This window comes from Oryzias latipes, chromosome 15 (assembly GCF_053564925.1).
Source record: "Oryzias latipes strain Hd-rR chromosome 15, Olatipes_Hd-rR_3.1".
Classification (NCBI taxonomy): domain Eukaryota; kingdom Metazoa; phylum Chordata; class Actinopteri; order Beloniformes; family Adrianichthyidae; genus Oryzias; species Oryzias latipes.
Window position 1 is genome coordinate 22,204,385 of NC_136251.1, and position 25,529 is coordinate 22,229,913.

Consider the following 25,529-nt stretch of genomic DNA (forward strand, 5'->3'; position numbering starts at 1 on the left):
GGGATCTCTAAATTGCCCCTGGGGATGAATGCGAGTGTTTGTGAGGCCCTACTACAGACTGGAAACCGGTTTTTTGCCCAACAGTTGCTCCCGTGACTCCCGAAGGGACTCAGAAGGATGGAATTTATAAGAAAAGTTGCATTTCTTTTGTGAAACACAAGCGCAATTAACTAAAACACATTTTATTATGTTAATTATGAAAAAAACATACCGTAGGAGTTGAACATTTTGAAATTACAGTATAGTGACAGTAAGTTTTAAAATTTAAATCCATGCCAAAATGGCAAACCTTCATGAAGATCTCATCAGGTCAAGTTTTGAGCTGTTTTTTTAGTCTGTGTGCAGACACAGAAATGATTTGAGTTGCAAACCCTCAGAAGGGTCAAAAATGACGTAACAAGACTGTCCTCTGCTGGCCTGATTTGGAATAAAAAATAGTTAATTACATTTTGAAAAATGTTATTTAAATCTATATAGCTCGTAGGAATTAATGTGTATAAAAAGTAACTTAGGGAATGTTATTTAAAGTAAAATGAAAATTATTTAGGACTGATTCTCCCAAGTGAGTGAGGTTAAAGAAGGACAGGGTGGCCTAGTTTGTTTAATGTCCTCTCAATGGAGAAAGCAAACATTTCCCCTGGAATACAGACACTGAGTCACAAGCACAATATGTATAAATGAAAAAAGGTTTTTCGGAAAAGTTTAATCATCTAAAAGTCCTGTAAACCTTTTTGGGTGTGGGTTTTGTTTCTTGAAATCTTTTAGTCTGTTTTCTGTTTTGTTTGAAACCATCTGGGTTTGTGATTCACGATCTCTTATAACAGCTTCAGCAGTTTTATCTGAGCTGTTCTCTTTAAAAAAAAAAAAAAGGAAATTAACAAATTCTCTCAAGAACGCTCCCCAAAGAGTACATTCTTATGCAACATGTCATGCATTTCACAACCTACTCTTTTTATCTGTCATTTCTTTGCATTGTGCAATGACATATTTGTCTGCTGTGGTTTTACATGCTTGAAAACTTGCTCCACTGCTTTTCCCATAACCTATTCTCCATTTGTAAGCTTATTGACTCCTTATTGGCATCCTAATGATGGACATTAGTAATAATCCATGTTGCGTAATCTAAAGATGATAATTCTTTAAACATAATGTGGCACATTAACAAAAATATTCTTTCATTTGCACGCCAAATTCCAAAAACTAAAAGGATAATGTGTATCATATTCCTTTAAGACTGTCAGATATCTTGTAAATCTGAACACCATTATAGATTTATGGTAAACGTGTCATAAAACAAGGGTTTTATGCTGTTTGCAGCCAGATATTTACATAGGTCACCTTTGCTCTTCAATTAATCTCTTTTTTTTTTACTTAACTTTGTGAATGGAGCTGTGTTTAAGATTGTGTTACTGATAATTGTTGAATCGTTGTTTCTTATTTTGACTGCATCCTTTTAATTATTATTAGGCCTGCAAAAGATATCACAATTTAATTGTTATCGCAAGATCAAGCTGTGCAATATGCACATCACAAAAGAAGGCGAAAATTGCAATAAATGGTTTCCTTAAATGGGCTAAAACAATCTTACGGCAGCTTGAAGTATTTAACTAATTCAATAAATCCATTTATGCATTTGACCAATCAGATGGAGCCCTTTTATGTTAGATGTTCGCCTCCTATGTAGACAAGGGTCATTTGGGGTATAATTTTTAAACAGGTTCAGTGAAATGGAAATGATGTCTTTGGTTGTTTTGCTATTTGTTCATATACTGCAAGTTATATTGTCATCGCAATCTTGATCACTAATATCGCGAGTTTTCCTCATATCGTGCAGCCCTAATTATCATCAACTAGCATAAGTGATCCTCAGTTGTAATGCTGCATTTTTGTCTCCTCATTTGGACACTCGTTCTTTGGCCACACCTTCCCCTTTGCTAAAATTCTCTGTGTTTTACCTTTGGTTATCGTAGTCCAAGTATTTGTGCCATCAGTGTTGCTCTTCTGAGAAAAACCTGGAAAAATCAAAATAGGATCATATCGGAGTGTGATCGGTGTGTGCCACAAATTGAAAATCCATATTTATTCAAAAATAACAAAAACATGACCTCAAGATCAACAAAAATCTCATATCTTTTTTTAAGTCATACATTTAAATAAAATTCTGTTTTCAGATTAAACTAATAATGTCATAATAATATAATACCAACTGAATTACATGTGCACGTGTGCTCAAGAACCTCAAAAAGTAATGTTGTTATATTTATTTAGTACTAATAAAAGCAGGTGTGTGTTGAGCAGTTAGGTTTTCTTCAAAAGTAGTTAGTATTTGCTCAAAATATATGTTTGACTTTAAAAATGTTTAAATAGATAGAATTGTAATGTATTAAAATGCTCGCTGTGATTGATTTATTTCAGGTTTTCATAGTTTAAAATTTATTTTAGGCATAATTCAAAATAAAATATAGCCCTTAATGAGAAAGAGAAAAAAAAGAGTAGGAAAGAAAATAAAAAACTTCAAATCTTTACCATTAGGTGTACGACGGAGTTTTTTCTCGAAACTTTGTGTCGAGTTTTTTCTCGTCATGACGAGATTAAAGTCGACATGACGACTTTAATCTCGTCACGTTGGCCAGAATTTTTTTTCCTCACCGTGGCCCTAAAACTCCGTCGTATTAGGTGGCCTCATTTAGCAACTGGAAATATTTTATCAAGCAGTTGTCATTGCTGATGCGTTCAAATGCTTCTCGTTAAATTGAAATACTTTAATTTTCGCTGTATAAAATATTCATTTAAAAGAAAGATTGCATCATTTTCTTGTTATCGCTTAAAATTGGTAAACATGAAAGCTTGTGTTGTTCTTGTCAAACACATTTGAGAATTTCTCATGTGCCGTGATGCCTCAACCACCTGTCTAAATCTTTCAGTGGTACGTGAAGGCAGCACGCTGTGACGGTTTTGAAGGGAACTCCCCGCGTCTCCAGTCACAAGTCGCTTTGCAATGAAAACACCGGATTACTAACGGGGGAGGGAGTCGCAACCGCAACACATTGCGGTAACTGGTGCAGCTGGATACGTGCGTGAGGATTTCGACAGCAAGGTACCTTTTAAAAACATGTTTTAACTCCCATTTTCAGCTCACCTAGCAGCATCCGTCAATGTTTTTCTCGTTGGGTCGTAACATTCAAGTCTCACTGGACGCAGCTGTTGTCTTCACTATGGTGTGACCAACTCCAGAGGGAAACACATCTTGAGGCTTAGTACACGCTAAGCCGCTCTCCTGTGGCCTACGACTGTCTTTAAACACAACATTCATCGGAAAACGCAGCGTTAGCCTAAGCGGTGCTGCCCACTGGCCTGGACAGAAACATTTACCAACTCCTGTCTCCTGTTATGGTTAAAATAATAATAATAAAACTAAAAAACGGATTCACGGAATTACGACGAACTTTACCCCAAAGCACACACCAAATAATTATGGCGCTTTAAATGCTAGCAAACGGTTTACATCACACCTTTATTCCACAGTCAACTAGCAAACAGATGTCTTAAATCTTCTCATGAAACGGAGCCCATCTTTAGCTAGTGGGCTAGCTAGCTAAAGTCCTGAAGACGCCTGGGTGCCTGTCTATTTTTGGCGGTCCGACTGTAAACTCTAAATCCACATAATAACAAAAAGGGGCTCCTAGAAATGATGGTGTTTTTATTTTTGTGGACACACGTGCGCTCCGAGGGCCATACGTGATTTTCGTATAACGGTATCGCACAGGTGTGTCTTTAAAGTTGGGGGAAAAAAACCCATAAAAGCAAGGGATTACTTTTCTGTGCGGATTACGTAATACTCTAATAAGAACACATGACTCAATCTAGCTATCGCTTTCCCCAGTTTTTTTACATATCTATTTCCTCCCGTTTCCCTTAGGATTTATGAAATTTGTACATAATTTAATAATTAAAAAAAAAGTAAGAAAGTGAAAGTTCCCCCTATTTTCGTTGACATTTAAATATGCTTTAGGTGTTAAAGACACATCAGATGAAAACCGTGTTTTTGACATGTGGCATTTTTCTCATGATGGACAACATTATTTATATACATGTAAAAACCTTAAATTTGCATTTCTGAGTATTTCTTTATTCAAATCACTGTGAATCAGGCAGGGCCAGACAAAAATGCAGTTAGAAAACGTTTACTGGTGTGACGTAGAAGCTACTACAGCAAGCTGCAAGCTCTGCTCCATTCTGATGCATCTGGTTGTAAAGAACTAAATCAAAGTACGTATTTGTTTTCCTCATCTGAGCTGGCATCTGGCTCAAAACTCAACGTCTTGATAGCCCCAGTCTTGCTGCCTGTTTTTGCTTTACGAGGTAATGCTAGGTTGGCGGTGTGAGGGTATGAAAGCTAGCGGGGGAGAGTGTAAACGAAGGGATGATGGGAAGTAGGGGAAGACATAGCTTCTGCCCACAATTCACAGGCAAATTTCAAAAACTTCAAATGAACTGTTTTCCTAGAATAGAAAAATGTTTTTTAAATGTTATTTTTGCTTACAAATGACAGAATCACAGTTAAAAGACCACTGGGAACGCTTTTACAACACATCAAAAGATGACTGAAGTTGAACTTGAAATAAATAAACTTGTGTGTATTTTCCATTGCTCTGCTTGCAAAAGGAGCTTTTATTTTCTATAGATTGTTGAATAAATCGAATTACAATTGAGTCGTTGCCACATTTGGAGGATGTCCTGAACCCATGTAGGGTTTTGTGTACTCATATTTTTCTTATATTGTTCCAAATAGTAAAGATTATCATTCAAATGTTTTTTTTTAAACCTAACCTTGTTTGGCTAAACACATCAAAAGAGAAATGAATTTAGAAAAAACCTCCCCTCTTTTCTCCTCATCAGTAAATATTAACCTGGTATTAAAGCTAAACAAATATTTAGTTTCAGTCTGCAATACTTGGCAAGGTCACATTTTTTCCACTCACTTTTACTGCTATTTTTTGTTACAATTGGGTGGTGTGATACACTACTATTTCTAGAAGCAGTTTTCCATTTGTTGATAGGGGGAAAAAAATAGGAAACCATTCAAACATTTAGCAAGGATGGGTGAGACACACCACAAAGAAAAGCCTTTCAGACTGCCACGAACAAGTTGGCCAAAAGAGACAATGATTGAAATGAACAAAGGGGTGGGTGTGTGTTTGTGTGTGTTTTGTCTGCGGAAAGGAACTGTTGAGAAAGCTACTCTTCATCGGCACAAGCATGTAGTGTGACAGGCAGTAGACAATTTTCAGTGGGTGAAATGTTAAATGCGGTTTATTGTTGTCGCTATACAGGGCCTTGTTGCAGAGAAAAGTTGCTGCCGGTGCAAGAAAATTATATCCCATGTCCGACACCGGCTGTGCACTTGTAGTGCAAATGGTAAACAGTTTGTAGACAAAGCTAGATCAGCATCAAATCTTAAAAAAAACCAAACAGATTTGTTCAAAATAATTGAAGCAAGTTATATTAGGTGTATTTTTTAACTAAAAGTTTGTGAATTTCATGTCTGTGACATGCTGTAGATTTATAAATAACCCATGTTGTGTAGTTAAAGAGTTTTCTGCCAGAATTGTTTGGCAGTGTTTCTGCTCTAAAGCACACAAAATAGTCATACTTCTGCATTGACAAAAATGCACCATCACTTAAAACACCTATAGAAATAGATGTTTAAAAACTCACCCCAATCATCTTTATGAACTCTTAAAGGTATATCCTTTGGTCTTTTAATTGTCATTATGCAATTGGTAGCCAAAGTAAAAAAAAAACTAAAAAAAAACACTGCCTTGCTTTCTAGGACATAGTTTCTGCAGAGCGGCAGGAGTTCATTAGAAGTTCAGCTCTGAGTTGCGGGTTGGATCATTGGTCTTTGTTGGGGTAGAGGAGCAGGACAGGGGGGCTTGTGGCCCGCCCAGTGTAGTTTCTACGTCACAAATCGTCTCTTTTTCCAACGGCATTCTGATTGTTTTGTTTGAATTGGACTTGCGACTGTCTCCTTTCTCTGCTCATCCTTGAGCTGTTGAAGTTTGTAGTTTTCTTTGGTTCTTCAACTGTTCCATGGGAATGGGCTGAAGCGTCATGCTTATCAAAACCCATCCAAAGATACAATTTGCACAGAAACAAAACTTGCTACATTAGAATTAGAGCTTGTCTTCCTATTTTTCACCTTGGAACCACAAATGCCTCCCAAGTTTCCAAAAAGATAAAGTATATCGCTTTGTGTTTTGGGTGTAAAATTATGCAAAGTATGCGATCTCATTCAAAGGCACAAGAAACGACAGCAAGAGTTTTGAAGCGAGCAGAATGAGCAAACCGAGAGCAGCAGTTGGGCGGGACAAGATGCTACATGAAAAACAAAACTGGGAGTGCTAGTTGTGCATTTAGGTTATGTTTTGATGCTCACGTCTGCTCTCTAGGCTTTTGTTTTTATCTATATCAGCACCATTCTCTTTTAACTTAAACAAGAAACAAATTAATATGAATGTAATGAATTCATCTCTATCTACTGCATCCCCTGAATGTTCTCTTTGTAGGTATCACACAAACTTTCCCTACATTTGGTTAAGTTCACATTTATTTTAAAGTTTGCATAACCAACTGATGTGGGTTTCCCCGGGCAGAGCCTCACGATGAGGTCAAAACAGTTGCCTTTTATTTGTTTCTGACTCTGAAAGTTCAAGGAATCCAATGAATTATTGCCTTTCTCTCATGCTAATTATTAACAAGGGAACTATTTGAAAGCTAGCGGCTCAATTCTAGAAATGCCAGTGAATCTTTCTGCAGTTCTGCAATTGCATCCAGAAACAAACCACAGGCTGACATGTGTTCTGCAGACGATATAGTAGGATGCAAAACACAACAGACCCCCACAAAGTATTACTATAAAAGCTGCAAACTGATATTGTTTCTGATGAGTAGAAGTTTTGAAAACATACAAACTGAATTCTGGGTTGGTTTTCCTGCTATTCAGTCATTTTTCTTTCTTTATCTTTTCGACTCGCAGGCTGATTCCTGATTTGTTGTGATTAAAAATGTTCAAGGCGTAACCCGTTTATTGAAAATAGAATCTCCCGGTTTGTAAGCTCGTTTGGTTGAGCTGTCTATTTCCTTCTGAACCAGATCAACACGTGTCATTTTTTTTTTTTTTAGCAGGTCACATGATGTCCCACTTTCTCATGTCCTACAACGTCTCTTAGAGATCTAGGGAGACGGTGCTTTCATCTGACCTGTTTTATTTATTTATGGAAGAAATGCAAAATTGTATGTAATATTACTGAAGGTGCTTTTTGGGATTATGGTTCTGGTGCAGACGAGCACTGCTTAGATTATTTTAAAACAATGAGGTAATACATTAGAATTCACCAGAACTATTATTGTTCGGCTCTCATCTTGAACCTCTTCACTACTCAAAGAATGGGCATGTTTACTTAATGTATTTCTCACCAATATGCCTTGGGAGTGTGAAATAAATCTTTTTTTGTTGGAGAAGTAGACATTGAGGATGAGGTTGAGTTCAAGTTTCGTCACGTCCTGATTTTCAACAAATCCACAGGTTGTTTCACAAGTTTACTAAAGCTGTAATGTTTCTCACAGACTGCAGAGAATTTGTTCTCAGACCTAAAAAATGTATTTCCATGTTTTTTAGTCAAGTTTTCTGCTTCTTACTTTAAAAAATGATTTTTTCCCCCCACAATATTTGGCAGACTTAAAAAAAAAGACCAATTTTCATTTACTGAAGATATTTATGCCTTTTTTGTGTGGATACTAGACTTTCCAGTTTGTTGGTCAATTTTTATTTTTATTTTGTCAAAATCCTAAAATAGTTTTAGAGCTGAGGGATCAAATTAAACTAACGGAAGAGAACCACATTCGAAGACTTTCTCCAGTGCTCACTTTCAGCTGAAATACAAAATTGATAACACATTCGTCAAAGTTATTTTAAATGAAAGTAACAACTTTTGTCTTTCCATACAGCTCTTATTACCACTCATGTTTCAAGACAAATTGTGGAATAATGACCTGTCTTTCAGTCTGTCTTTAAATACATGTGTCAGCCTTTATGTCTTGTATTCACTCTCTTTGCTGACATGTCTCTTCTTGTTTAATCATAAACATCAGAACAATAACCCATAAGACCATATCTCTGTTGTACCTGGAGGAGGGGGGGGGGTCAGACTGGCTACAGCTGTTGTGTTTTTGGAAATATTCTGTGTGTTATGACAAAACCATGTGACAACAGCGTGACTCCCTCATCCTTCCGTCCATATTTGTTCAGTGTCAGCATTAGGAAGAGATGAATCTGTGCATTTGTCTAGGTGGATCAGAGACGGATGGTGACAGAATTTCCTTTTTTATTTTTAATTTGACTTCAGAAACAGTTTGACACAGTTTTGACATTTTTGAAACACTTACTTTGGGAACATTTTTAGTGTGCTAGCTGTTGCCTAGCTTTTTCCTTCACCCAGACAAATCCACCTTTCTATTTTTTTTATTAAAGTTTTAGGCCGGATAGAAATGTCCTAATTTCACAGTGCTTTTATGTCACAATGGTTTCCTTTGACTTATGTATTTATTTAAGGGACACGCGGGCTAAATGATTATACTTTACTCTAGTTGCTCCCTGTTGACAGGTCTGCTGTGTTCTAACCCAGTTTTATTTCCAAATGTGTATTCATGACATGCAGTTGTGTAATGGGAAAAGGCCATTTGTGTGGAGGTCTGCTGAGCCTGTAATGCTGGAGATCTGAAACCATGACTCATGAAGCCACAGGTGGTGGTCTTCCCATTAGCAGATTCCCGTTAGCACAGCAGTGGATGATGTCTAATTCATGTGCCTCTGCAACACCCATCCTTGTTTTATTATGTTTTTCTCCCAATGACCAAAACACCTGCTCACCGATAAACTATTTAGACACACGATGACAGTGTTATTTGACTCTGCTGAACTGTGCTGAGTGTTTTTTTTTATTGTAAACTATATAACTTCTCCTCGTTTCCTTCATAACAGTGTAGCTGTTAAAAAGGAATTGCTTTAAAGCCTCTCCTCTGGGGATGTCTTCTTCTTCTTCCATGTTATGCCTTAGTCATAACTGCTGTTACGGGTGGATAGGGGCTGTCTGCGGGCAAAATATTAGCAAACCTGTATAAGGCATGCAGGTGAACCATCTACCTTGTTCAAAATATGAACCGAAAAAATATGCCCATAATGCAATTTTTTTCCCCCCTGTAGAACTGCTGCGGGTGACAGGTCATAGTGAACACTTCATGCGCAAGGGTAAACAGGGGTTGACATAGCCCAGAAATTTGCACTGGCCCACAGGGCCAGTAGTTTTTGAAAGTTACTGGCCCGACACCGCGCACAGCGAGACCCGCCGCTCCGCAGGTGCTTGCAACTTTAGGGGGGTCCGGGGGCATGCCCCCCCGGAAAATTTTAATATGGTGCAATTTGGTGCATTCTGGTGACATCTAGCACTTATTTATACACTTTTCAATGACTAAAAATAGAGCATATCAAACTTAAATCTGCTCTAGTCTGTTTCAGATGTTTTGAAGAGAGCGCTGCAGTGTAGTAGGTAACACTAGTTAAGAAGTTTTCATGCTGCTTCTAATCACTGCTATTTCACATTTGTTCCTAATCAATAGTTAAGAAGTTTTATTGACTTTTTTGCCCTGACTGCCTTAAGGTTCTGCTTTTTGTTACTGTTGCAAAGTTACATTTACTTTTTAGTTACTTTAGTTACCTAATTAAATTAAATAATTGAAAAATTAAATACAATTAAATTACTGAGATCATTCAGCTAACTAGAAATACTTACTGCTTACAGTGTTGTAAAGAAAAACAAAATTAAGTAGTTTGACCTTATACTCCATTTGAGTCTGAGATTCAGGTATTTTGAGTTGCCTTTGATTCTTTAACATTCAGCTTAAAGCTTAGTGCATACAGTTTCATCTTCAATGCATTCATTAAATATCTTGCTGTCCATAGTACTAATTCCACCCGTCACTCCATCTAACATATTCCTATCTATTCCTGCCATGTCTTCCACATCTCTGACATGCTTCAGTCTCTCTTCAGTGACGGTGTTGGATTTATGATCATCGCGGTGAAAAACCACCAGGGGGCGCGCGCATATGTGTGTCAGTTTAAATATATCTGCCTAAAATGTAATAATAACCCACTGGCTTGTTCCTTCGTTGTTGCTGTTTAACATTGTTTAGTATTGAATTGTTACATTCAATAAAGTTTGAAAAAAAAATTGAGTGAGCGCGTGCCGCGTGGTGCTCGGCAGTGACAGCCGCGAGCGCAGGCGGGAGAGGAGGAGAAGAGTGATAAAAGGTTTCCCATAGAAACCCTTGAAGTCTGCACACAGGACTAGCAGAAAAAGTGAATTATAAAGACGAGGTAAATCTACACGTTTTCGCAAAATATACTTTATTGTAAAAGGTGAAAAATGTATTAATTGTTAGATATTTTAGTGGCCCGAGCGGACAAGTAAAAAATAAAGTCTTGTGGTCCGTACTGCTCGAAAAACAGGACCGGGCCAGCGGACAAATGGCTATGTCGAGCCCTGGTAAAGCTGTGTTCACACCGAACGGGATTGACAAGGCAGAGGCGGCCAGTTTCAATGTTAAGTCAATGTTAAGTCAATGTTACAGATGTGATATGAAGCTCTGCTGCGCGATTTGAGCAGCGGACGCGGTGCCCTGCCAGCAGCGTGATATGGGCGGCACGCCCAGAGTTCAAATATTTAAACTGCAAACACTTTATTTAAGACTGCCTTTTTTAATGTTGATTGAGTGTTAGTGTAAATGACAAATGTGTGTTATTGTTGTGCTGTTGCCTCTTGGCCAGGATGCTCATGCAAAAGAGATTTTTCATCTCAATGAGTTTTTTTTTTTTATCCTGGTTAAATAAAATAAAAATAAAATGACTTTGATACGGTCGCCGCGGCACATCAACCAATCAGGGACTCGGCTTTGGACTCATGACATTTTTAGTGACAGCGGGCCTGGTAGAATACACATCCAATATGGTGGATTGATCTGGTAGTCCTCCTAAACTGCCATCCATTTTCTTAACCCGCTGCCTGCCTTTCGGAGCAATTGAGGCAGCCTGCTCTGGCATCCTGAACCTTATTACTTCTTTTCATTGAAACAATAATAAAAAAAAAAAGGTCCCCTAATTTTATTCTTGTTCTTATTGTTCCCCTCGGGACAGCAAGCCTTAAAATTCGGTCAGATAAAGACGGAAAAGACAGCGCAAATGGACGTCTTTCAGACACGGCAGTGAAACTCAATGTACTGGGAGAGTCTCTGAATGATCTCATGAACCCAAACCTGCTCTCTCAACATCATCCGTCTTTTCCGTGCATTGCATATGACATAAACGCACACACCGCTCTATGTAGCAATAAGGCTAAAAACATTAGCTGGAAGCTCCTCCCACACAGTCTGTCGGGGTGTCAAACTTAGGGGCGGCCAAGGTGAATATGTCACACGAATGGCATGCGGTGTGAACGCAGCTTAAGTAAGGGTGAAGTAGGGCCCGCTAATGCTTTGTTAGTGAAAAAGTTTGCGCTCCTTGTGTGCAGCCTGACTAGAAATGAGGGAATTAGACAATCGGAGGAAAGTTCGTGTGAGGATCCTACAGGCGTTTTACGGGCACTTGCCTATCCCCTGCATGCTCCATGCGTGCAGCATTTCCTCACTGTCAGTAAGGAGCCAGCATGTGTACGTTACTAATGACTAGAGTGTGGTGTCAGGGCGTCGTACCACACAATCACCCTATGTTAGAAGTGCGTGCAACTTGCATTATCCTTACAAATACTGCCCCGTACTGGACAACCTCCCATAGGGGTTAAAGCATAAATGGCATGATTTAAACTTTCTTGCGCTAACAATTTAACTGGTGAAATCTGATGTAAAGAAAGGTTACCTACCAATGGCAGCAGTTTATCATACTAAACACTGCTGCGATGCTTTCTAAATTGTTAAAAAAAAAAATGTTCATGTTCAGTTCTTTTGTGAAAGTCTTTTTCCAGCTGACTCGGACACCCCCCAAAAAATCAAAATAATTAGAAAAATTTGAAGAAGAGTAGGCTTTGAGAAAGCGTGGCCATCTTCAAGAGCAGATGCTGGCACTGCCAGTCAGAAGGTTTTGCTTTGGAGAAGGAAAAAACTGAGACTTTTCCACAGAACTGTTGTATTTCCAGTTACTTCTATATTTGCCTCCAGTAACCATGTTTTAGAACGTCTGTTATAAAAATTCCCCCTTCGTCCCCCCCATAAAATCCTCTCACTCTGCCGATGGGACTCAGCTTTGGGTGGGGCTGCTTATTCACACGCGTCATCTTCCAGATACAAGGCCGTTGCCATACACAGTGACTAAGGCCAGCGGCTGGATTGACTCAGGCAGGAAAAGGATTAGTCAGTACATTTTTATTTTTATGTCTTCTGCATCAGACCATGTTACAGAATATTTCTAAGTGCAGTTTTAGTCTTAGCAGTTTTTGTAAAAGTTTTTTTTGTCTGTTTTCTACAAAAAAGTTGACAAACAGCCAGACAAATGCACAACTCTTTGTCTCAGAAAATGAAGCTATAAAGTATATAGTATATTACTATTTAATGTTTCTATAAGGGTCTAAAGAAGCAGGGAAAGTAGGTAACTCTGATAGGTAGCATAAGTCGGCAGCATTCCTTTTGTGTGTATTGATCTGCTGTGTGTTAGTAGGGGAGGGGCAGGAGGAATGTTTGTCTTTGTGAGAGAAAAGAGGAGTGGGCCGTGAGACTCGATCTTAACTATTGCATTCCACTCCGGAGTGGAGATTTCCCTCAATCCTGCAAGGATTTGTTCAGATTTTTTTGGCTGAATGTGCATATGACTATCTTTTTGCGGAAAACCTTGATGAATACATCATAAACATTGTAAATATATTAGGCAGTTTGTAAAGCCAAATAAATGTAAAAAAGTCCTGATCAAGCATAGCAGACGATTAAAGAATGAATTAAAGTGAGATGCAATAAAAGAGAAGTAAAACATCAGAACAGATCTAATTTGAGTTTTTTTATGCCAATGGAACTTATTCATATCTTGTCGTCTTAGTAAATTCTTTATAGTAGATAAACAGGGGTTCTCAAAGTGCGGCCCGGGGCCAATGGCGGCCCGCGGGACGATTTTTTGTGGTCCGGGATTCAGAGAGAGAGCCAGAGTGAGGAGAATAGGCGCTTTCAAGCTAGGTGGACAAATGCTTACTTTGTCGTACTTCACGGACTGGACAAAGTCATGTGCCTTATTTGCAAACAGGTAAATGCAATGCTCAAAGAATTCAATATAAATCGTCACTGTTACAAATCATAAAAACTACAGCAAATTTACCAGCGAGGAGCGCAACAATAAGCTCCAACAACTACAACGAGGCTAAGCTGCACAGCAGATAATATTTACAAAAATGGCCAAATCCAGTGACGCTGTGACAGAAGCTAGCTACGTTGTGGCTTTGGAAATGGTCTGGCGTAGCAAGCCCTTAAATGACGGGGAGTTTTTAAAAGAATGTATGATGAAAGTAGCTGACATTGTTTGTCCAGAGCAAAAGAAAAAGTTTGAAGAATTAAGTCTGTCAAATGATACAATTACTAGACGAGTAGAAGATCTGGGCAGCAACCTACGACCGCAACTGGGAAAACGTCTGGAGGGCCTGGTTAATCGTACGAATGACACTTGGTCATTAAAGTAATTAAAAACAACTTTTTCAGTTTATCCATTTTTCCCCCCACTAAAATTGGCCCCTCTAATGTCGAGTTCCTAATTTGGCCCTCCGCTACAAAAACTTTGAGAACTTCTGGTCTAAAACATGGAAAAACAAACAAATGCTTCAGGAGTTCTATCGTCCCCATTGTTTTCATGCTAATTGTGTGTTCAGTGTGACCGGCATTGTTTGGCTATGTAAGTGGAAATGCTGACCTGCTGATGTTGCTCCAAGTTTGGTAAATTTCAAAGCATTTATCTTTATCAGATTGGAATTGTTTAGTTTTATCTGGTAATACATATACGATAACAGTCTTTGTTTTAAAAACAAGTTTTGCAGACTTTTCAAGTCTGTTTCAATAGATAAGTGTGTAGGTCAGTGTAACCTTAAAAAAAGCAAGTGTCTGGGCCGTGATAAGAACAGAAAACCCAGTTTTAATTGGGAACTAGGCTGAATTATTAATGATTGTGTTACAAAAACACTCCAATCTGTCACTTTCTGTTTTTGAGAGTGGGCTGTACACTCTGCTTAAAAAAAGCTACCTGTTCTTGTTGGGTCAAACTAAAAAGAACTTGCTAACTTAGGTTGTAAAAATGTTATTGAGATGCATCGGCCAGTTAAATCTAAAATCAGGGTGGAAATGAAACATGCTGCACATTACTCGCATGTTATCCGTCAAAAAGCAAGGACTCTTCATGTATTGCTGTGTGTGTTACTGCTGTAATGAACTACTCATATTAGTTTCCAGTCACTTCAGCTCAGCAAAACGACACGTTTGCTTGGCGCTGCATTCTAGTATGACTGGACTGCTTCAGTAACCCACAGGAACAGAGTTAACTTGTAACCATATCATCCTTCATTTCAAAGAGGTTGGCCTAGTTATGTAAATATTGAACTTGTATTGTCCACCTGGGAGTTGTTTGTATATGTGCTGTAAAATGATACAGGTGAGAGTGTCTGCTTTCCTTTTGTTACGTTAAGAAAAAAGGCCCCCAAAGGCCCATAGCTTTTTCATTGACTGCAAAAAAAATAATATAGTATAAGACTGTGAGGTGGAAGGATAACACGTTTTATTGTGTAGGAGTAGAATTTTTGTTTAGCTTTTGTGCAACCTGTACTAGTTTTATCGTGCCATGACCATTTGTAAAACTTCATCTAATCTAAGATCATTTGAAACGTTATTGAAATATAATTGAGGTCATGACCAACTGTTATTAATACTAGCAAAGACTGAATTACTTGGGAGTGCAAAAGTTTCCCTAGTAAGAGAAATAGGTACATTTAAAATTTGTATTTACTGTTGTTCTTTGCTCAATTTGCACAAAATGTATGCCCATTTTATGACATCAAAATGTCAATTTAATGTCTAATATGAAATCCACTAACAGTTTTCTGAATAGAAATAATGATTTAAGTGGTTGTAGTTCACCTTTTGGCATATCCCTTCAGATGTCTCCACAGCAAATCAGCTTTCACGCATTCGCATCAGTGGTTTGGCAGAGAGTTTTAATGCCGGATGCTTTTCCTGACACAGCGCTGTATTTTTATCCAGGCTGGGGACCGCCACAGCAACTCCATGATTCAAAAGGGATTAAGAGAGTTTGAAAAAAGGATGGATGGTTGCATCTTTTGCTGGATAGTATTTATGCAAATGTAAATTTGACTTGTTTTTTTTTGTTGCTGTCACCAGTGTGATAGACGCCAACAGGAAGCTGTTACATAGGTCCCTGACCTCCAAAACCTGCATCTTATGGCGGGGAAAAGCAAACATTACAGCACAGTTGACAAATGATAAACAAACCGCATTTCCAACTAGAGTGGATAAAATAAAATCTTCTCAACTACCCCCATATACTTGGGTTAATGAATGCAACCTAAAATTAACACAATAAATTACAATGTTTATTCCAGAATAAACCCACTTTGTGTTAACTTTTTCTTGTCTTTCAGCAGTATAGTTTGACTCAAAGTGTGTTGTTCTTCTAATGACATGATTCATTTATGCATGGCTTTAATGTTTGCTTTCAGTTAACATAACTTCTTCAAATGTGTTGCCAGTTACAAAATCCCCTTTAAAAAACTAGATTTCTCCTCTCTTTAGTAAGTTACTTTTTTTGTGCGCAGATTTAATGATGAGTTGATACAATTTAGTGTGTTAAGGTAAAGTTCTGTCATTGAATTTGTTACTATCTTTTTAATTATTCCTTTTACTGTGGCAACAAAAGATTTGAGCCTATGCTTTTTTAGATTCTGTATTGATTTAGGCTCATCTTGAGATGGATTTAATCGTTTTAGTCTTCCTTTTAACAACTATTTTTGTGGAGCGACAGTTGTAAGTATTTTTGGATGAACAAATCATATTTCCTTCCTTGCAAAAATCTGTCAATTTCATTTCCTGTTATCCTTTTGGGGGTTTTCAGCTGCCTCTGCGCACCTATAAAGTTTTTTAAAAAAGTGGTTAAAGCCAGCTTCCCTATAAGTTTTGTTTTAAAGAAAAATAGTGGATCATTTAGCAGCTAAGCAAAAATAAAATCAAGAATGCGATAACATAAATACAAGTTTCTGAGGTCACAGCCATAATTCAGAAAAACGTTTCCTTTACCCTTTCCTTCCTGAGTCGTATTTGAATTTATCTTAGTTCACATGTCATGTCTGTTGACTCAGAGCTATTTAATATTTAGTTATTTACACACAACAATGGACTTTTCCCTTTAAGGAAAAGCCCTTCATGCATCAGTGTTACACATACAATCCCTACCCTCTTTTGTTTGCTCTACTAACAAAAGTGAAAGGAAAGCTTTGAAGATTAAGCAGTCGTCTTTTGTACAATTTAAGTGTTTCAGTTTTATCTCATGACTACTGTACAAAACATTAAATGTAGGATACATTTTTAGCGCCTTAAGCCATATCTTAGTAGAAAAAAAATTCTTAAAATATTTCCTAGTTTCTTGCATTTTATGCCTTTTGCATCTTATTCACATGTTGCACGTGTCAGGTGTTTTCAAACCTGCTGGTGCTAAAGGTGACATTGCCAAATAAGACTCAAATTGTAATTAAATAGCAACATAAATCAGAGGTTGCTAATAGCAACCCCACATCAAGTCTAAAGTTTTTTGGAATAAATTCAAGTCAGATTTTAAGTCTTAAAAGTTGTGGAATAAACATTTTACTGCCAGAGGTTGTCAAACTGCTTTTAAACATGAAGGAACACAATAAATAAATGAAGTTTCTACACTTGTCCCAAAACTCAAGTCTTAAGTCTCTGCCTCTGAGACTTGAGTGCAACTCAAGTCAGTGCAAGACATTGATTTGGATTAAAATCAACAAGAACATTATTTTTACCACATTTCTCTTTGGTCATTGTAAACTATGGCATCATTTGTCAAACACTTGAAATTGGGATGATAAATGCAGAAAGTGGTGAATGTAAAATATTTCTTGAACCCTTCATCTGACATGGCTCTGTTTTTTATTTCAATATTCAAAATGAGGCCAATTCTTCCTCCTCTGCTTTAAATGCCCATTTCTCCGTCTCTTTTGTCTCTTCCACTGTCCCTGTGTTGTAGCTTTAATGCATTCTATTTACTTTTAGTGCAGTGGGAACGGCTTTATATGGTCTGTAAAGCAGGTCTGTACTGCTGTACTGTGAAATCTCCTGACTAGAAAGGACTTGTTCTCACAAACTGTGAAGGCATAAACATATGGGAATATGAAGCAGTCTTTGTTTTTTTTTATTTTGACACAGTCTGTTTTAGACGTGGTTCCTTTGTATGTCTCGGTTGCCCATCTTACTGCGTTGGAAGGACTAATCACTACAAATTACATCCACATGTTGACACTAAAGATCTAGTTACATTGACCTGCTAGTTGTTAGCTTGTTAAAAGCCACGCACAGCTTCCTCTGGGGCTTTTCCAAACACGATCGAGTGCTTTCTAGGGAAATCCCAAAGTATTTTTTACACTCAAATTTATAAACCAGTAGACGATAGAAAAAGAGGAAAAATAAAACTTAATTTATTATTTATTACTGTATTGTGTAAATGTCGTTTTTTTTCCTTTTTTTGGGAGTAAGTCCGTTATTCCTGATTCCTAAGATTATTCCTGAGCTTTAAGCTGATTCATTGACCAAAGGTCGCCCGTGTACAGCTGACTCAGTGAGGGCTAATCTCCAGCCGGTCTTCGTTTTAAAAATGCTCTGATGGAAGTGCTCCTTGTCATTGTGCTTTTCTTTATGGCCTTTGCTCTCTTCACACAGTGCTCAGGTAAACCTTTTGGTTGTCAAGTTGTGGACATAAGAGGTCTTCAGACAGGACTACTTCAGGTTTTTGTACGCTCTCGTTTCAATTCTTGTTTGTTTAATTGGAATCACCAGTAGTTAGATTTAATGTATCTGATCATCCATCCCAAAGGATCATGTTTCTGAGAAAAGATGAGATAAAGTTGGGTTGAGATGTTGTTTATCGTCTGGCGAAATGTCCAGCCTGACGCTGAATTTCATCGCCTTAGCTGAGCTTTAGCTCGCAGCGGGAGAGCGGACTGTTCCAGTGACAGGGCGAGGCTGACTCTGTTCCAAACTTCATTTTGATTCCCGACTTCCTCCTGGTGCTCTGTTTCCGTCCAGTCCACCGCGTTTCCTCTTGACCACATAGAGGCCTGTTTGCAGCTTTGCACTCACCCCCCCCACCACCACCACCTTCAATAACACAAGAAGGGCCACCCTGTGTTCACCACCACCACTGTGGTCTTTAAACAAACTGATGAAACATAGCAGCTATTGGAGGACATTTTCCTCCCCTTGGCTGCTCCCCAAGTTTGAATAAGAAAGCAATCTTTACCCAACAAAAAAGGTTCAAATAAGTTATGTACAAAACTGGAAAAAGTGTTTACTGATAAAGTAAATCGCTGAATAGATTCAGCTGTTAGGAAAATACTAAGAATATATATAAAAGCAACTTTTCAAGAAGTCTAAAAAGGCAAAATCGCACAAAAGTTGGTTAAGAATAGTTTTAAAATGTTACGTAGGAGACATGAATTCTTGAAGCCTTATCTCTTCTGGCAGCTCATCCTAAAGCCAAGGGCCCAGAAAGCAAACACTCAATCACCTTTGGATTTTAACCTTGACTAAACAACAGCTGAAGAGGCCCTTTCTAAGGATCTAAGTCTGCATGTTTTGTCTGAGTTTCTTTAAGACACTTAAAACCAACAGTGAACCCGAGGGGGAAAACTACGCAAACACATTTTTATAAACATGTTGCTTCATATGATACTTAAAGAATTATGCCAAGTTTTGGAGGACATGGATTTTACATTCATACATTTTCTGGGCTGGTTTTTGACTAGTTTCGATCTTAGAGTAAACTTTAATGATTTTCAATAATATGGAGTTGGTCAGGCCACCTTAAATGAAACTCAAATGTATTTTCAGGCTGCCAGGTTTGTCTGCTCCAGATGTGGTTTTTATTTCTCTTGAGAAAATGTAAGAGTTTGGTGTTGGAGATGATGGTCTCTGCATTGTAATTCACTGTTTGTTTATTCTTTGTTTTAACAGTGGGTCCAAACTAATGAAGTAAGCAAGCAAGTCTGTCTGCTGAACAATCACCAGTTGGCCCCAAACCCCGACAGACTCGACAGCGTTCCAACGCTTCAAGAGGAGCCTGAGAACACCATGTGCCATAACTGGAGATATCTTTGTACTGCCCCATAGTTCGGCAGCCCCCTTATGAACTTTGGTTTTTGGGGACCTTCCTAGTCGTTCACATTTCCCACCGGGCAAGATGAAGAAGGTGGTGGAGTGGTCACCAGAGGATGTTTTTGAATGGCTGAGCAAAGAGGGGATGCCAGAGTACGCGGATGCCCTCAAACAGACGGACGGTCCTGCTCTGCTGAGGCTCACTGATACAGATTTCCAGGATCCCCCGCTCTCCCGCGTGTCCTCGGATGGCGGACTGCAACTGTTGGAGCGGCTGGAGACGCTACGAATAGAGAACCATATTGAGGCTCACAAAAATGGCCATGCAAACGGGCACGCTGGTGGGCTACCAAAAGGAATTAGTAAGCCCCAGAGGAATGGCACAGTGGGGAAGAAAGAGATGATTCTCATTCCCCTGCCCCTGTTGGAACCTACTCACCCCTCGTTCCCTACAGAGTGGGGGAAAACTGGCATAGCATTTGTCTATGCAGTCATTTGTTTCGTTACCACCTCCGTAGTCATATCAGTGGTCCATGAACGAGTTCCACCAAAGGAGCACACTCCACCGTTGCCTGATAAGTTCTTCGACCTGTTCAACAGAGTGGAATGGGCCTTCTCCATCTGCGAGATCAACGGCATGTTGTTGGTGGGCCTTTGGCTGGTCCAGTGGATCCTGCTCAAGCACAGGTACAGTGACTGAGTTGCTTTTAAGCCCTGCCTTCATTCAGTCAAACCCCAAAAAATAACTGATCATCTTTTACCTCCTCAGGTCAATCATTGGCAGGAGATTTTTTTTCATTGTGGGGACGCTGTATCTGTACCGCTGCATTACAATGTACATCACAACTCTGCCTGTTCCTGGGATGCACTTTAAATGCTCTCCAAAGGTGAAGCAAGTCCACACTTAAGAAGCTTATGTATATTTAGGATGAAATTAGTTTATTTGCAATGAACAGGTATCCAACTTACCAGTGACTTCCTTTTAGTCTTGATGGTTGTGTCCTAATTCACTCTCTAGAGCATGTAGGGTGTTGACCATTTTCTCGGGATTTCAATTCCAATTCCAGTGCTCTGGAAATTTCCCAGAAGTCTTTGCGAAAAACCAGTGTGTATTGAAGCTCACTGGATTGACAAATATAGACCACAATTCATTTTATTTTCACGTTTTTCATGTGAAAAAATTGAAATGAATTAATTTTTTAAAGGTTTTCCTCATCAGAACACAGTGGATTCATAAAATAATGTTCATATTAATTACGTTTTTTACTTTGGTAAATAAGTGCCATCATATTTGGCATTTATTTAAAAAAACTACTGCTCATGTGTCAAAATTGCATTAAAATCCAGGCCACTGAATAATTCCACACTATGGTTTTAAGGAGTAGTGAGTGAATTCAAACACAGCCTCAGAAAGTGGTTTAGAAAAGCATTTTTAGGTTTTTTCAGTTAAACCTTTGGTTTTGTCTGTTTTTTTGATAGGCATCTATCAAATACTCTCACATCTCAGGTTCCAAAAACAAAAATGGGAGCATTTAGATGCTCTGAAAGTAATTTATATTATTTATATTATATTATTATTTATATATTATATATTTATAGGATTTTGGTTATTTGGATTAAACCTTTTAGAGATTGTAGAACAGATTTTTCTTTCTTTTTTATTCGGCACTGGTTAGAGATGGTTAATCTTATGTGGTGTATAATGGTATAATGGTTCATATGAATACAATTCCCTATTCTTAGGTTTGTAACTCACTTACTTTATGAAAACACCAAATGAAAAAAAGTCACTTTTCTGAAGGATTGATAAGTATTTGTCTGTTTGTCTCTTCCTTGCTTAGATGTAAAGTGTGATTGTTTTATCTTTCAGCTTCTGGGGAACTGGGAGGCCCAAATGAGGAGAATCATGAAAATGATTGCTGGCGGTGGTCTGTCCATCACAGGCTCTCACAATATGTGTGGAGATTATCTGTACAGCGGGCACACGGTTATGTTAACACTCGCATACCTCTTCATCAAAGAGTGTAAGTGACTTTGTGTAAGCAGTGATGTTCAGGGAGTTTAAACCCTCAGAAACTTCTTTTGTCTTCATATTTGGAAGCCTCATGCTTCGCAGCGATAACGGTGTTCTTGTAACACTTGTTAATGGTCAGTTGCAGAAATGGAGAAGGAAGTCTTACGCTAGCGAGAAACCTCATTTTCATTATTTTGCTTTTAGCATGTGAACTTTGCTGCCTTTTAACAAACTTCCTTTTTTTAATCTAACACTGGTTTGCCTTCTCATTTCCCCTGACCCTCTGTGGTTTAGAGGTTACAACATGGCACTTTCTTGAACAAATTGTTTAAATGTGCGAATTTTCACTTCTCCTTATGCATTGGAAGTTCACTTTTTTTGCTTTCTTGATCTGTTTAGCTACAGTTTAAGTAGAGTTCAGGACCACATGTCACGTTTAAACAGTCCTGACACCTTGTGGTTGAAAATAGAAACGCTTTCAATCATGTTGTCACTGAGGCATCAGGGCTTTTAACCCTGGAGAACCAACAGGGTCATGTTTTTTCTCCTTCTGTTTATGTATTTATTTATTCTTGACTGCTGTTAATTGCTGCTTCCTAAAATTAACAAACAACAGAAATTGTCCAATTCTATTTAAAAGCCCCGAAGAAAATTTTTTCTTGGATTGTTCTGCGTTAAATTAAAAGCACAGACCAGAGTTTAACCGTATTTACTAAGTTGATGAATGTGTTTTATTTTATTTTTGGCTCCACTTTCAGATTCTCCCAAGCGTTTCTGGTGGTACCACTGGATCTGTTGGACCCTGAGTGCTGTTGGAATTTTTTGCATTCTTCTGGCCCACGACCACTACACTGTAGATGTGGTTGTGGCGTATTTCATCACCACGCGCCTCTTTTGGTGGTACCACACCATGGCCAACCAGCAGGTGAGGGGCATCACTCTGACAGGGATTGTGTCAAAATAAAAGCATCTGCCGATGTTTTGAAGTTATTTTTTTGTTTTGTTTTTAAAGATTAGGAAGATAAATGTATATCTGCACCTATTTAGCAACGAGCGTTTGTTCATTTGTGGGTGAAACGGCTAACAATTGCAGTGTTGTGTTTCAGCCGCTGAAGGAGACGACACAAAGTAATCTGTTCACCCGGGTGTGGTGGTACAGACTGTTCCTGTACTTTGAGGAGAACGTGAACGGCACGGTCCCACGGAGCTACCAGGTGCCGTTCTCGTTGCGGTTGTTGCCGTGGAGCCGCAAAGTGAAGTACAGCAGACTGAACATTCAGTGACTACGGTCAAGCAGGCAAGGACTGCCACTTTAATAAGTGCTGGGTTTGAGGATGGCCCCTTACTATGTAGCGTTATCCTTACATCTCCGCTGAATGGGAAGCCTCATGACCCAACAGATATTTTTCTCCTGATGTTTTTTTTCCCTCCACTTCCAACTCACAGCACTAATTATTTAATTTCACATTTTTATAGGTCATACACTTTTTGGGAGGGCTTCTATGAAAAATTTCAATATACTCATAAAGCTTAAGTCTTTGGTCGGCTAAGTGCAAAAGCATAATAGACATTTCAAAAAATTTTTTTTTTTTTTTATAAATCTGACCTTTTCTGAGATTCCAATCGCCATAGGAATCTTTTTTTGTTTTCTATTTTATAGCAACATTTTTGTAAATGTTCTTGCTAAAAGGCCTCAATGGTGCAAAAAAGTATTTTTTCTAAAAATTTTATTTTTCAAAAATGATGTCCAACTGAAAATTTTTAAATTTGTTTCATTTTCTAGATGGATTACATTGAGCATAAGAAGTTAATGTGGTTTAGCGTTAATCCAGTGCCTTCTCTTGGTTCGATTGTAACAAGCGTTTAGGAACTGCACGTCTCGTGTCGCACCGTGTCGCTGCACCGTCTCAGGCAGCAACGCGGTCAAAGCCGAGCGCCCATGAATGTGTACAACAACTATGCCAGCCTTACCACAAGATTGGTCTTCCCAAAATAAGGAGCAGCGAGTCGAGCGTCCTGTTTGTCGATGCTTTATAACATCATTTTGTGCTTACTGGGTTAATACTGTTCTATTAGGAATACAAGACTGTTAATCGTATTTTTTAAAGGAAAAGTTTGTAACTTTTTTATTTTTGTCAGTTTTTTGTCAACACCAACTGTGTTATAAGCAAAATCAGAGGCTCCTCCTAATTTTTTTCATTACAGTTAAAGTGTGGTTAGACCTTTGATTAAAACAATGTCTTCAAAGAGCAGTTTGGACTTGATCTGAACTTTGGTACGTAGCGTCCCTGTTTGAAATCAAAACCAATGAGGTTTCTGTCCTGCAAACTTTTATTTTTGTAAGAAATCGGAGGACAGAAGGAAAGTTTCCACCTGTGTGTTAAAAGATTGAATACAGAAAAGTTTATGAATGTTTTCCAGTTTCTTTAATCTTGTTCTTGATCTGCTGGACTGCAGTGAAAAGACAAAAGCACGCGTGTCCCCTGATGTGAACAGCCAAGACTCCGGCTTTTCTCTCGGAGCATTAAACCTTCAATGGGGAACCAGCTGAGCACTCACAACATGGAAGTGGTTATTTAGTTTGTCATACATGTGCAAAAACCTTTTTTTTCCATAAATGTGAATTGTTTTGATGAAAATTATGCTAATGTTGCTTCTCTTTTTTTGTTCGTTGTATTACTGACCTGCGAAGAGGGTTATAGAAGTTTTACACTATTTTCCATGTGGGGAGGACTCAATTTAAAAGTAAATACAAAAAAAATGATTTCAAGTCTAATTCTGTGACTCGTAAAATAAGGAATAAAATTGGTTCTTTAGCTTCCACACATTACAAATGAAAGGTTATTTTGTTAATCTATATTTTTAAAACTATAAAAAGGAATAAAATAGGATTATTTTAATTGTAAATTGATGAAACTATTGTTTCATCTGCAGAGGAAGTCTTATTGTTGACTGATCATTTCTGCTAAGAACGTTTCCTGTCTTTCAGTTTCCCTCACCTGTTTTTAAACTGTTATCTGTACTGATACAGGATCAAATCCCAGGTTACAAAATTCATTTTAAAACTTTCAGATTAAGTGTTTGTTTGACTCTTTAAGAAAGCAGAGTTAATTTTGTGTTTGTGAATCTCTCACTCACTTTGTTCCTTTTTTTGTGTACAAATCAGAAGTTTGTAAGATAAGCTAAAGAATAGAGTTTTTTCGGAATAAAACATTTTACTATGAATCAGTCGCCTACTCATTTTTTGTAATTACCGTATTTTCCGGACTATAAGTCGCACCGGAGTATAAGTCGCACCAGCCCAAAAATGCATTATAAAGTAGAAAAAAACACAGATAAGTCGCACTGGACTATAAGTCGCATTTTAACTTTCACAACCTTATATGACACAATCATAGCAGACTGTTTATCTAATAATTTCACAGTAATTTTTTCTCAAACTTATTTATTTATTCCTTTCATGAAGCATCATTGGCTAACTAATACTCTGTTTTAGTCCTGTATTTGTAGAAACAGTTTTCACTTTTATTGCATTTCTGAATCTATGAAATCATTGGAAAATAGAATATTGTGTTCTTAGCCTTCAAGATCTTACTGTAAAAAAAAGTTTGCTGATTCTCTGAGTCACTTAACATCCTCTTAACACTTAACATACCTCAAACATCAAATTGACAAAGAAACATCATCTCTGTTCCTCACAAATGAACATAACAGGAGGCTTAACAATGTATTTATTTCAATTTATTTCTAATATAAGTCGCTGCGGAGTATAAGTCGCACCCCTTGCTAAACTATGAAAAAAAGGGCGACTTATAGTCCGATAAATACGGTAAACTTTTTCTTGAATCACTTCAGATTTAAAATCCTTTTAGTTCCACAAACAGCCAGCAGATGGGGACATTGAACCATTTTTAAAAATAAGACCTTGAACTGTTTGTTGTGACTTTCTATGTACATATATGTACATTTGCTCACTATAGATTTATTTTATCATTCAAGATTACCTTGTCAAATCTGTAGTTTTATTCTTAAGATCTTCTCACCT

At 38.0% G+C, this 25,529-nt stretch overlaps 1 protein-coding gene across 1 annotated transcript; it reads left to right on the plus strand.

The window, feature by feature from the left end:
* Positions 1–2,924: 2,924 nt before the first annotated feature.
* LOC101173002 (phosphatidylcholine:ceramide cholinephosphotransferase 1) lies at positions 2,925–24,709 on the plus strand. The gene is made up of 6 exons (XM_004077350.5): positions 2,925–3,097; positions 19,330–20,157; positions 20,240–20,357; positions 21,341–21,494; positions 22,243–22,409; positions 22,591–24,709. Exons 2-6 carry the CDS (start codon positions 19,556–19,558, stop codon positions 22,765–22,767), a joined length of 1,218 nt encoding a protein of 405 aa, XP_004077398.1. The 5' UTR covers positions 2,925–3,097; positions 19,330–19,555; the 3' UTR covers positions 22,768–24,709.
* The last annotated feature ends 820 nt before the right edge of the window (positions 24,710–25,529 follow it).

Excerpts from the sequence above, each read along its gene's own strand:
- LOC101173002 (XM_004077350.5), top strand. The coding sequence starts at position 19,556 with ATGAAGAAGGTGGTGGAGTGGTCACCAGAGGATGTTTTTGAATGGCTG. Across the intron at positions 20,158-20,239 it reads TGGATCCTGCTCAAGCACAG|GTCAATCATTGGCAGGAGAT; the intron begins GTACAGTGACTG and ends TTACCTCCTCAG. Across the intron at positions 20,358-21,340 it reads ACTTTAAATGCTCTCCAAAG|CTTCTGGGGAACTGGGAGGC; the intron begins GTGAAGCAAGTC and ends TTTATCTTTCAG.